This window comes from Anomaloglossus baeobatrachus, chromosome 5 (genome assembly GCF_048569485.1).
Source record: "Anomaloglossus baeobatrachus isolate aAnoBae1 chromosome 5, aAnoBae1.hap1, whole genome shotgun sequence".
NCBI classification, from domain to species: Eukaryota; Metazoa; Chordata; class Amphibia; order Anura; family Aromobatidae; genus Anomaloglossus; species Anomaloglossus baeobatrachus.
The window spans coordinates 330,520,879-330,535,241 of NC_134357.1; the positions used below are offsets into that span (position 1 = coordinate 330,520,879).

General features: G+C 45.7%; 1 protein-coding gene across 1 annotated transcript in view; it reads right to left on the minus strand.

The window, feature by feature from the left end:
• LOC142310071 (BPI fold-containing family B member 6-like) overlaps positions 1–14,363 on the minus strand; it is a 54,423-nt gene that overhangs the window by 37,904 nt on the left and 2,156 nt on the right. Inside the window, exons 2-5 of the mRNA XM_075347539.1 lie at positions 13,591–13,702; positions 11,533–11,637; positions 2,409–2,555; positions 2,156–2,219 (exon numbers count right to left, since the gene is read on the minus strand). Coding sequence (XP_075203654.1) covers positions 2,156–2,219; positions 2,409–2,555; positions 11,533–11,637; positions 13,591–13,702 — 428 coding nt within the window. The remainder of the gene's footprint in view (positions 1–2,155; positions 2,220–2,408; positions 2,556–11,532; positions 11,638–13,590; positions 13,703–14,363) is intronic.

Consider the following 14,363-nt stretch of genomic DNA (forward strand, 5'->3'; position numbering starts at 1 on the left):
TGATGTGTTTTTTTCTGCACAGATTTGTCACAAAACCTGAAGGATTTCCTATCACAGCAAAGTGAATAAGATTCCTGAAGTCTCATGTAGACATTACTGTTTTTTTTTATTGCAGATTTGCAGAAGAACTAACTATGTAGAATATCAATTCTTTCAGCATTTGTGGTGCAGATTTTACTCATACTTGTCACGCAGTACAAAGGGCTGGTAAGACTTAGTACAGCGTATTCCTCATTAGATGGCAGCAGAGTAGTGACGGAGAGTTAAAGTAACACTGTAACAGAAAGGAGGCTAAAGTACAGCAGAGTAACCTCAGCAGGCAGTTCACACGCAAACCACCAGGGGAAATAGAGCAGTCAAGCAGTCAGGGTCAAGCCGGGAAGTCAAGCCACTGCAGAGGGAAGATCAAGATCAGGTCATAAAACAGAACCATGGTTGAATGCCAGGAGATCAGGTATGCAGAGGGAAACACAAAGGGCACAGGGAACATAAGACAAGACTGGAGGGTGAGGAGACACAAACACGGGAAGGAGGATGAACCAGGATGGGTAAACAACTGACAGGAGCGGGAAGTCAGGGACTGGGACAGACGGATGAACAGGGGAGGGTACAGGTCAGGGCATGGTAACAAGGAGTCATATCAAACAGGAAATCTTACCAGAGCCAGCCACAGGCTGCAGAGCGAAACTATAACCGGCACTGGAATGCTGGTGCAGCGACCAGATATAATGTCGGAACGAAACCAGAGACCAGGCCAGGTCTGGGAAACTCTGGAGCGGGGATTACCGGTCATGGATCATGACAATACTGATGAACAAATCAACAAACCAAGCCAGACATATCACTGAAAGCAAGGATCACCAAGCTACGACTTGCCTACTTTGGCCACATGAAAAAAAGAGAACAATCACTGGAGAAGGACATCATGATCCGAAGAATAGAAGCAACTAGAGGAAGTCCAGCAACCCAATGGCTTTATACTATCAAGAAAATGGGGGGAAGACCCTAGTGGACCTATCTAGGTTTGCACAAGATAAATGTTCTTACAGAAAAATTATCAATCATGTCACCACTGCTTAAGATCAAACTGAAAACCATTTAAAACAAATAAACAGGGAAAAATCTGCACCAAAAACACTTGTAAAAAAACGTATCAAAAATGCAAAAAAACCACTTATTTTATGCAGTGTTTTCTTGCCTAGAGGTGCAGAGTTTTCTATATTGTTGTACATACAATAGGAGAAGACAATAGAACTGGTATGTCTAAAAGGTTGTAAGTTAAGGTGGTGTCACACATAGCGACGACGACAACGACGTCGTTGCTAAGTCACCATTTTCTGTGACGTAGCAGCGATGTCCCGTCGCTGTCACTGTGTGTGACATCCAACAACGACCTGGCCCCTGCTGTGAGGTCACCGGTCGTTGCTGAATGTCCTGCTTCATTTTTTGGATGTTGCTCTCCTGCTGTGAAGCACACATCGCTGTGTGTGACAGCAAGAGAGCAACGAACTGAAGCGAGCAGGGAGCAGGGAGCCGGCGTCTGGCAGCCTGCGGTAAGCTGTAACCACGGTAAACATCGGGTAACCAAGAAGCCCTTTCCTTGGTTACCCGATATTTACCTTAGTTACTAACGTCCGCCGCTCTCACGCTGCCAGTGCCGGCTCCCTGCACACGTAGCTGGAGTACACATCGGGTAATTAACCCAATGTGTACTCTGGCTAGGAGTGCAGGGAACAGGGAGCCGGCACTGGCAGCGTGAGAGCGGCGGACGCTAGTAACTAAGGTAAATATCGGGTAACCAAGCGAAGTGTTTTCCTTGGTTACCCGATATTTACCTTAGTTACACTTCCACGCGTCGCTGCTAGCTGGGGGCTGGTCGCTGGTGAGATCTGCCTGTTTGACAGCTCACCAGCGACCATGTAACGACGCAGCAGCGATCCTGATATGGTCAGATCGCTGGTCGTGATCGCTGCTGCGTCACTATGTGTGACACCACCTTCACTTGAGAGTGCAACCTCGGTTCTTATTTAATTAATCTTCTATACAATAAGTCTTAATAGCTTAAAAATGTGAGAATTAAATTTTAAAACATTTTATTTTACAGATAATAAACAGTATATTTGTTAAATAGATATCCATCTATATAATAACTTACTGTAGTAGGTAACAGAGTTTTAAGAGTTTTATCAAAAAAATTAGTCACCACATTTGGCAAAATGCTGCAAAATGAAAATAAAAATTATTAAAATAATAATAATACATTATTTTAAAAAAAATGGCATTTTTGATATCTACATAGGTTTACTTACTCTGATATGAAGATTTTCCAGAGCCATCACAGAGGTGGGCACTATCATTTTAATGTCTAATTTGCATAGTTTCATTAAAAGAACCTTAATGTAACTTACCCTCTAGGAAGATTAGCATCATAATTAATGATATGGGTTTTACATTCCACTTTGACGAAAATTGGACAATCTACATTCTCCTTCTTCAAACTTGTATTTGTAATAATGTCCACTTCAATTTTCATGTCCGTTCTTCCACCCAAGAAACTGTTAAATTATAAAAATACATTGGAAATTTGTGTGTGGATGCATCTTATTTAGACCATTCTTTAGGGGTATGCATGTGTTTTGCTTGAACAATACTTCCAAAGGGGGTGCCTGCCAATGACAGTAATTACCGAGGACTCAGAGTTTTCAGATACAATCCCACATTTCAATATCATTAGCCAGCTTTATGGCTCTGTTAATTGTCAATCTTTGGCAGTGTATAACATAGTTAACTCTATTTGGCAGCTATTTTCATTTTGTGGTTTAGTTTTGGTTGTCCCCTTTTTCCATAAGCCATAACTTTTTTAGTTTTTCATCTACATAGCTATATAAGGGATTTTTTATGGAATTAGTTGTTGTTTTGAATGGTACAATACACTAAACAATTTAATATACAGAAAAGCTTAAAACAAAATTCCAAGTGGAGTGAAATGGTGAAAAAAAATTCCGTCATTTCATGGGTGGTGGTTACAGTTTTACGGTGTTCACAGTATGGTAAAAATAACCTATTAGCTTAATTCTACAGGTCAGTACATTTAAAGCAATACCGAATTAATACATTTTTCTTTTACATTTTTAAAGTGACTTTGGCTGAAACACAGTCTCGGTGTTCTGTTTAAAGCACAGATAGCATCATGAAGACCAAGGAACACAACAGGCAGGTCCGTGATACTGCTATGGAGACGTTTAAAGCCGGATTTGGTTACAAAAAGATTCCCAAAACTTTAAACATCCCAAGGAGCACTGTGCAAGCGATCATATTGAAATGGAAGGAGTATCCTACCACTGCAAATCTACCAAATTTCATCTCAAACAAGGAGAAGACTGATCAACTGATCAGAGATGCAGCCAAGAGGCCCATGATCACTCTGGATGAACTGCAGAGATCTACAGCTGAGGTGGGAGAGTCTGTCCATAAGACAACAATCAGTCATACACTGCACAAATCTGGCCTTTATGCAAGAGTGGCAAGAAAAAAGCCATTTCTCAATGATATCCATAAAAAATGTTGTTTAAAGTTTGCCACAAGCCACCTGGGAGACACACCAAACATGTTGAAGAAGGTGCTCTGATGAGATGAAACCAAAATTGAACTTTTTGGGCACAATTCCAAACAATATGTTTGGCGTAAAAGCAACACAGCTCATCACCCTGAACACACCATCCCCACTGTCAAACATGGTGGTGGCAGCATCATGGTTTGGGCCTGCTTTTCTTCAGCAGGGACAGGGAAGATGGTTAAAATTGATGGGAAAATGGATGGAACCAAATACAGGACCATTTTTGAAGAAAACCTGTTGGAGTCTGCAAAAGACCTGAGACTGGGACGGAGATTTGTCTTTCAACAGGACAATGATCCAAAACATAAAGCAAAATCTACAATGGAATGATTCACAAATAAACGTATCCAGGTGTTAGAATGGCCAAGTCAAAGTCCAGATCTGAATCCAATCGAGAATCTGTGGAAAGAGCTGAAAACTGCTGTTTACAAACGCTTTCCATCCAACCTCACTCAGCTCCAGCTGTTTACAAAGGAAGAATGGGCAAGAATTTCAGTCTCTCATTGTGCAAAACTGATAGACACATACCCAAAGCGACTTGCAGCTGTAATCGCAGCAAAAGTTGGCTCTACAAAGTACCGTATTTTTCGCTTTATAAGACGCACTTTTGTTCCCCCAAATTTTGGGGGAAAGTAGGGGGTGCGTCTTATAAGCTGAATATACGGGGGTGGGGTATATATATGTACACTCAGGGTCCAGGGGAGGTGGGGGCGCTGTGCTGGGGGCAGGTGAACGCTGCGGCGGCAGCGTTTATTCTCCTGCTCCCGCTCATATAATATGCACAGCCGCTGTCCATCTCCGGTGGTGCTGAAATCGCACCGCAGTGAGGGGCTGGGGCAGCGGTGCATTTTATATGTCTCTGCGCACCCCTGTGATGGTGCATGCCCCCCCTGTGTTAGATTTGGCCCCCAGGCTGCTGCTCATCCTAAAATAAAAAAGCTTTACTTACCCCCTCCAGCGTTTCTCCCCGTGTCCCTGCTTCCACTGTGATCAGGCACGCAGAGATCTCAGTTTACTGTGCCGATCACATGACCGCACTGAGAACCAGGAAGTGGAAGAACAGAAGCACGGAGCCAGACAGGAGGGAGATCAGCGCTGGAGGAGGTAAGGAAAGAGGGTTTTATTTTACTGTGGGCAGCAGCCTGGGGGCGATATCTAACACAGGGGGACTTGTGCGATCTATAGGGGCCATGCGCAGCACTATGGGGGCAATATCTAACACAGGGGGACTTGTGCAATCTATATAGGGGCCATGGGCAGCACTATGGGGGCGATATCTAACACAGGGGGACTTGTGCCATCTATATAGGGGCCATGGGCAGAACCATGGGTGCGATATCTAACACAGGGGGACTTGTGCGATCTATAGGGGCCATGGGCAGCACTATTGGGGGATATCTAACACAGGGGGACTTGTGGGATCTATATAGGGGCCATGGGCAGCACCATGGGGGCGATATCTAACACAGGGGGACTTGTGCGATCTATAGGGGCCATGGGCAGCAGCATGGGGATGCTATCTAACACAGGGGAACGTGTGCAATCCATAGGGGACTATAGGCAGCACAGGGGAATGTATGCAATCCATAGGGGGCCATAGGCAGCACAGGGGAACGTGCGCAATCCATAGGGGACCATAGGCAGCACAGGGGAATGTATGCAATCCATATGGGGCCATAGGCAGCACAGGGGAATGTATGCAATCCATAGGGGGCCATAGGCAGCACAGGGGAACGTGTGCCATCACAAGGGGGCTATATTCTATATAAGGGGGCCATATCCAGATTAAGGGGGCTAATTTTAGGATGGGGGGCTATGAGGGACATATACCCTATATCAGGGGTCAGGAACCTTTTTGGCTAAGAGAGCCGTAAACGCCACATATTTTGAAATATAATTCCGCGAGAGCCGTACAATATGTTTAAAGGGCCATTGACAGATCAATCGCTCCAATGTTCACTTAGTACAGCAAGGAATGCTCCTCCCTGCTGTATAAAGCCACAACTGGACTGAAACAATGGTAATTAGCAGTAAAAAAATCAAATAAATAACTTACATTGTGAACTTGCGATGCATGACATCAGTCCAGCAGTCTGGCTTCTTCTTTTTCCTGCGCATGACTGAAAGCTGGCATTCTTCCCACCTGATGTTGAGAGAATGCCAGCTTTGAGGCATTCGCAGAAGAAAGAAGCTGGAATATTGGACATGTCACACAACGCATTGTCAGTTATGTCAATTATCTATTTTATTATTTTACAGCGAATTATTGTTTAGGTCCAGCGGTGGCTTAGTGCAGCAGAGAGGAACACTCCTTTGTGTACTAAGTGACCGCTGGAGCAATTGTATCTGTCAGTGGCCCTTTTAAAAGTGTTGGTCTTACAGAAAATGAACAAAAAAGAGAGGCTCAGACCCAGGAGATACACACACAAGCCATACACAGCACTCAACATGCCGTATACACAGTACATAAGGAGAAGAAAAAAAGCTCTGCAGGTAAACATATGCACACCAGGAATTAGATATACCAATAAACCTCACAATATGAAACTTTATTAAGTGCCAAACACAACAAACACAGCACACATACACACCATATACACAGCACACACTCACACACGCCGAATACACAGCACACGCACGCGCCGTATACACAGCACACGCACGCGCCGTATACACAGCACACGCACGTGCCGTATACACAGCACACGCACGCGCCGTATGCACAGCACACACAGATATAAGTACCTGCTGCTTAGTTGCCCTGTAAGATCAGGTGCAGCACAAGTGATGGATGCAGCAGTTCAAGGGCTGGCTTCATTCTCCTCTTTTCTCTCCAAGAAAAGACCTTATAGACCTGAGCAGCAGAGCACAGAACTGGAGGGTGAGAGGCAGAACGCACGGCACTATACAGGCCCCTGCCCCATCACTCTGCTTCTATCTGCAATTTCACAGGGGAGCATGTAGGAGCGGGAGGGAGGAAGTCCCACCCCCAGTGCTGTCTGCCGGCAATAGACAAGATCAGCGGCTGCCCGAGCACTGCAGCCTCCGGGAATCTGCCCCAGTGCCCCGGGGGCCGCAGAAAAGGTCATCGCGGGCTGGATGTTCCCCACCCCTGCCTTAAAGGGACGGCAGGCAGAGTTTCCTGCCGAGGACTGCGGTCCCCGGAACTCAGCCCAGGGATAGCAGAACTGAAGGCGAGTGGCCAAAATGCCGCCCCCCCTGACATGTGCCGCCCGGGGCGGACTGCCCCCTCCGCCCCCCCTTTGCTACGCCACTGCAGACCTGCGGGAGAGGCGGGGGGCGGCGGCCCCCCCACCCCTCCACCGGCCAGCCCACCGGGAGAAGTCCCGCCCAGGGCCGGCTCCAGGTTTTTGTGGGCCCTGGGCGAAAGAGTCTCAGTGGGCCCCATCCACACATAGACATGCACAGATACATACACATACAGGCACACGTACACATACTTAAAGAGAAATTCACAAAAACACATAAATAGACAAATCTAGACACAGTCATATACACTGCCATACATAGATACATATCACACATACACACACATTATTTTTATATATTTAGTAGTAACAAGAAGGATTTGCGGGGCACTACTTTCACTGAGGACTGTCCACATCAAACAATCAGCAGCTAGTTATAGAAAGCACACGCGGTGCTATTGATCTCTGCTGCGACCAGAGGAGACTTCCAGGTCGGACTATACTGAATACAGCTGCGGGGTGCTTGTTCCAAAAGCATCAGAGCATAGAACATTAAGCAAAGGAAGAAAAAAGGAACGGCACTCACGGCCGTAGTCTTTTTGTGCTAACCATCCTCATTCCCTCCCTGTAACGCCGAAGCATGTATCCTCTGACCATGAAATAAACCTGAACACTTCACAGCAATTACCGGTGAGTGCCGTTCCTTTTTTCTTCCTTTGCTTAATTTTTATATATTTATCCTGTATATATATTTCTAATATTGGGAAGCCGGCAACAGCCTCATTCACCTCCCGGCTTGTCTAACAGACATGGCCGCACATAGGGCACACTAACACTGCTGTATATACATCCGAAGAGAGGTCTGGGGTGGGGGGGACATACGGCACCTGGGTGGAGGGGACATACAACTCTGGGGGTATAGTAGTATGCAGCCCCCATATTGTGTTATGAAGCCCCCATTGTCCTCCATATAGTATTATGTAGCCCCCACATGCACTATGCAGCCCCCATATAGCACAATGCAGACCCAGATAGCATTAGGCACCTTCATGTAATATACAGCACACATATAGCACAATGCAGACCCAGATAGCAATAGGCACCCTCATGTAGTACACAGCCCCTAAATACCACAGTGCAGAGCCAGATAGCATTAGGCACCCTCATGTAGTACACAGCACCTATATAACACAGTGCAGAGCCAGACAGCACAGTGCAGAGTCAGATAGCATTAGGCACCCTCATGTAGTACACAGCACCTATATAACACAGTGCAGAGCCAGATAGCATTAGGTATCCTCATGTAGTACACAGACCTATATAGTACAGTGCAGACCCAGACAGCACAGTGGAGAGCCAGATAGCATTAGGCACCCTCATGTAGCATACAGCTTGTATATAGCATAGCCTGTATATAGCACAGTGCAGAGCCAGATAGCAGTAGGCACCCTCATGTAGAATACAGTGATTAATACTCAGTGGCGTAACTAGAGTTTGATGGGCCCTGGTGCAAAATTTGGATCGGGGCCCCCCTCCACGTACACCGACACTTAGGGTGCGGGATAATGACACTGACACTCGGGGTACAGGATAATGATGCTGACACTTGGCTCTTACCCTCAGCACCCAGGTTTCCCATGATCTGAAATCCCTCTATCAGTACCCAGCTTTCCCATGTTCTGATATCCATCTTTCCCTCAGCACCCAGCTTTCCCATAACAGAGTAAAGCTGGGTGCTGAGAGATGTATAGCAGAGCATGGGAAAGCTGGGTGCTGAGGGAAAGAGCCTTTTTCCCTCAGCACAAAACATTCCCATCCCATACTTGTATCTTTGTCCTCCTTGTATATAGATCTCCAAATACTATAATGGCCCCCACATAGCCTTCCGTATAATATAAAGGGTCCCACATAACCCGTCATATATTATAATGCACCCCCATAGTTCTCCATGTATTATAATTCACCCCATAGTACTCCATATATTATACTGCACCACAGTCCTCCATGTTTTATAACGCACACCCATGTGTGACCATGTGTAAGGTAGCCTCCATATTCCTCCATTTATTATAATGTAGCCCCCATAGTGCTATATGTATTACCCATAGTGCTATATGTATTATAATGTAGCGCCATAAATCATCATTTTGTATTATGCAGCCCCATACTCCTCCATGTATAATGCACCCCTAGTCCATGTATAAGGTGTCCTTCATGTTTATTATGCAGTCCCATAGACCTCCATGTATCATGGAGCCAGGCCCCTCCAGGCCTCCATGTGTCATGCAGCCAGCAAAATAAAAAACAAGTACCTCTCTTCTCCTTCCAACCCTGCGACTGCGGTAGTTACGCCCCTGCCCCCATATGTCACACACCCTGCACCCCCATATCACACACACTACACCCCCATATCTCACACACCCTGCTTCCCATACAGCCTGCACCCCCATATCACACACACTACATCCCCATATCACACACACTACACCCCCATATTTCACACCCTGCTTCCCATACAGCCTGCACCCCCCATATCACACACACACACACACACTGCTCCCCATACAGCCTGCACCCCCCATATCCCACACACACACACTGCTCCCCATACAGCCTGCACCCCCCATATCCCACACACACTGCTTCCCATACAGCCTGCACCCCCCATATCCCACACACACACACTGCTCCCCATACAGCCTGCACCCCCCATATCCCACACACACACACTGCTCCCCATACAGCCTGCACCCCCCATATCCCACACACACACACACTGCTCCCCATACAGCCTGCACCCCCCATATCCCACACACACACACTGCTCCCCATACAGCCTGCACCCCCATATCCCACACATACTGCTTCCCATACAGCCAGCACCCCCCATATTCCACACACACACACACTGCTCCCCATACAGCCTGCACCCCCCCATGTCACATACACACTACACCCCCATATCTCTCACACCCTGCTTCCCATACAGCCTGCACCCCCCAGATCTCACACACTACACCCCCATATGTCACATACCCTGCTCCCCACACAGCCTGCACCCCCCATATCACACACAATACACCCCCATATCACGCACACCCTGCCCACATATCTCACCCTGCCTGTACCCCAACTTACCCCTCTCAAACACTCTGCACCCCTTCACATGCTTCTGTCACAGTCTGCAGCCCTCATATGCCACTCACCCTGCAGCCCCCTTTCCCCTCATGTCCCCTCTTTTCTTATTACCAGTCATCATGTGTCCAAATCGCCTTCAGTATCTTGCTTTCTGCCGGCCTCCTGTGTCTCCTCCCACACAGTCACATGGGCGTGACATCATCGCAGGTCCTGCAGGATGGAGTATTCCGTGTTCTGTGCAGGTCAGGAGCACTCCTGCAGCTCAGACACGTCTGGTGGCCTCTCCAGGTCAGGGGCCCCTCTACTGACACTGGGCTCCCCTGACTCACAGGTCGGCCACTACACAGCGGCACTACACATAGGGGCCCGGCAGCCGGCTCTGCAGAGCGGCTGCCGGGCCCCTATGTGTACTAGTGCCGCTGTGTAGTGGCCGGCCTGTGAGTCAGGGGAGCCCAGTGTCAGTAGAGGGGCGGCTCACTTCTCGTTCGCCCGCTGATCCGGTCTCCTCGGCGCGTCGTCCATTGCTGTCGCTCGCTCTGACCTCAGCAGGCGCGTAGTGATGACGTCACCGCGGTCCTCTGCAGAGCTGTCAGAAGAACGCCGACAGTCACAGCGGGGAGAATGATAAGAGAGAGCGCCGCTCACTCTCTCATCATTGCTCTCAATTGTATCGGCACCTGCGATGCCGATGCAATTGAAAGCTCGATCCTCGGCGGGGGGCGGTGACAGCGCGGCCACCGGGCCCCCCTGAGTAGCGGTGCGCCACTCCTGCCACCGCGAGTGGGCCCCCCCGGCAGCTCAGGGCCCCGTCATTTGACCGGGTTTGCCGGGTGCTGGCGCCGGCCCTGGTCCCGCCCCTCCCGCCTGTCAGTCCGGGCCTGATCAGCGTGCACCGCGGCCTGATGGAGCGCGGTGCATGCATCCTTCCCATAGACAGGTAGGAGCCCTGTCTGCGAGCCAGATACGGCCATCAAAAGAGCCATATCTGGCTCGCGAGCCATAGGTTCCCGACCCCTGCCCTATATGATTTGTTAGAGGGACACTGGCATTATAAGATGGATCCCATTTAGCATTAAAAAAAAAAAAATTCTCTTTTCCTTCACCAAATTTGGGGGTGCGTCTTATAATCAGGTGCGTCTTATAAAGGGAAAAATTCAGTATTAACTTAAAGGGGCTGAATAATATTGCACACCCCAATTTTCAGTTTATCATTTTTTATAAAAGATTAAAAAAGCAATACATTTCGTTCAACTTCACAATTGTGTCCCACTTGTTGCTGATTCTTCACCATAACATTAAAATTTTTATCTTTATGTTTGAAGCCTGACCTGTGGGAAAAGTTTGAAAAATTCAAAGGGGCCGAATACGTTCGCAAGGCACTGTATATATATATATATATATATATATATATATATAAATATGTTACATCTCGTTAAAGTGTTAAGTACTGCAGTATATGGCACATCATATAGGCAAGTGCCAATAGTAGATAATACATGGTGAATCACTGAGTGTAAGCCCAGTTCTGATAATAAAAGTTTCAATTGTTAACTATATTCAACATGTTACCTTTTTCCGCTGATTTCTATCTTGTTTGTTACAAATATCTCAATACCCGTGTCTGGTAGTATGGTAATTGAAATCTTGGAAAATGCAATCTTATCCACCTTTACACTGTGAATAAATTATGAATGGTTATTTGGTTATCAATATCCTAAACAGCTGTGACATACTGTATGTAAAAAGCATTTATGATAAAGATACAAATATAGTAAAAACCTCATTGATATGGCCTCGCTAAATGGCCGGGCGGTCACCCTATTAGAGAGATTGTCCTCCTAATAGTATAATGTAAAGAAGACACCTGAAGTCTCATCCATTGTATAATACATCAAACTGTTTGAAGTGGGATTGACATGTTTTGACTATTCTGTCTGGTTTTTGCTATTACTCTTTTTAGGTATCAATTACGATCACTATTTTTTACTATGTAAGGGGTAGTAATCTCCCCTGTAAGTGGCCATTTTAATGTCTTCCAAGTACCACACCACTGGGCACCAACCAGAATTAACTCTGGCACCATGTTACTAAAGAATATTGTCAGAGATCCTATCATGAGAAAATGACTGTGATATGATGTTGAGACAATGTCATAGCAAGAGGCACGGATATAAATACAGTACAAACCAAAAGGTTCAGCACACCTTCTCATCTCTAGAACAACTGTTAAGAGGAGACTTTGTGCAGCAGGCCTTCATGGTAAAATAGCTGCTATGAAACCTCTTCTAAGGACAGGCAACAAGCAGAAGAGACTTGTTTGGGCTAAAGAACACAAGGAATGGACATTAGACCAGTGGAAATCTGTGCTTTGGTCTGATGAGTCCAAATTTGAGATTTTTGGATCCAACCACCGTGTCTTTGTAGAAAAGGAGAACGGATGGACTCTACATGCCTGGTTCCCATCGTGAAACATGGAGGAGGAGGTGTGATGGTGTGGGGGTGCTTTGCTGGTGACACTGTTGGGGATGTATTCAAAATTGAAGGCATACTGAACCAGCATGGCTACCACAGCATCTTGCCGCGGCGTGCTATTCCATCCGGTTTGCGTTTAGTTGGACCATCATTTATTTTTTAACAGGACAATGACACCAAACACACCTACAGGCTGTGTAAGGGCTATTTGACTAAGAAGGAGAGTGAGGGGGTGCTGCGCCAGATAGACCTGGCCTCCACAGTCACCAGACCTGAACCCAATCGAGATGGTTTGGGGTGAGCTGGACCGCAGAGTGAAGGAAAAAGGGCCAACAAGTACTAAGCATCTCTGGGAACTCCTTCAAGACTGTTGGAAGACCATTTCCGGTGACTACCTCTTGAAGCTCATCAAGAGAATGCCAAGAGTGTGCAAAGCAGTAATCAAAGCAAAAGGTGGCTACTTTGAAGAACCTAGAATATAAGACATATTTTCAGTTGTTTCACACTTTTTTTAAGTATATCATTCCACAAGTTTTAAATCATAGTTTTGATGCCTTCAATGTGAATCTACAATTTTCAGTGTCTTGAAAATAAAGAAAACTCTTTGAATGAGAAGGTGTGTCCAAACTTTTGGTCTGTACTGTATATAAAGTATTTTGACGCACATAAAGAGCACTTATATTACAGATAAATACCATATGTCTGAACCTCTACTAGGATGGGGGCTCTAGTTCCTCACTTAATATGGCAGTCAGGTTTTGTGGGGAATGAGATTATCCCTGTAGAACTAACTTGTGTAAGTAGATTGTTCTGCCATGTTGGCATTGTTGTTATGCAAGACATGTTGTCTATATAAGTATCTGCACTGATAACCATACTGTGAATTGCACTTGTGTGTAAATGTTCTTTTGAACTGTGGCCCATGCCTTTCCTCTTCCAGGGGTGAGGAACACTTGGAGTTAACTACTTGTGTATGGGGATTGTGCTTTTGTGGGGTATGGTTGGAGTTGTTGTGGTTGTGTTCATAGGGCAATTGTGATCAGTGGGAATGAGCAGTTATTAATACTACTAATACAATACCAATAGTTGTTATCCAGGTAACTACTATTAAATACATGATGAGCTTCAGCTTCACAAACTTCAAAATGTACTTACTTTGTTATACCTTTAATTGGGCTTTTATTTTTTTTGCCCAGGGCTTTCTTCGTTTCTGGTGATTCTACCATTTTCTTTAATGTGTTTTCATCTGTTAGAATATCTGTCACAGCTGTAAGAGTGAACATTTCCCATTGTTATATGTACAATTCATGCATGGCTCAGCCATAGGCAGTAAAAACTAATATTGTCTCTTAGGATGGAAGCATTTTGGGTCCCAAATACAGCATTAGGTAATGGGGGAGAGGAGATGATTAGTTTACAAATGCAAAAGCTCCACCTTTTCTTTGATACAATTTGGATAAATCTCCCCCCCAAATATCTATTCCTGCTCTCCAAAAATATACAATAGTCAACAACATAATTCTATACTTTGTATGAAATCTATTCTTCAATTTTAATACAATGAGTTACATCAGTGGAAGATGGAGGTTGGTCCATATTTAAGACTTAGTAGTTTTTTGGCCTTCGCTCTTAAATGTTCTACATACAAAATGGCGCCTAAATGATGAAAAAGAGATCCATTATACAACATATTTAGAAAATTGACCTGCCTTCAGTTATGAATACAATGCTTTTTGGTCTGTAGTACTAAGTGCTACAATTGTTTGCCATAGTATAAGAAAAATACCAACGGGGCAGTGCAAAGTTACAATGTTTTCCATGTTAATGATTCAAATTGTTGAATTTTTCTCCAATGGGGCAGCATGGTGGCTCAGTGGTTAGCATTGGGGTCCAGGGTTGAAATCCCACTAGGGTCAACATCTGTAATA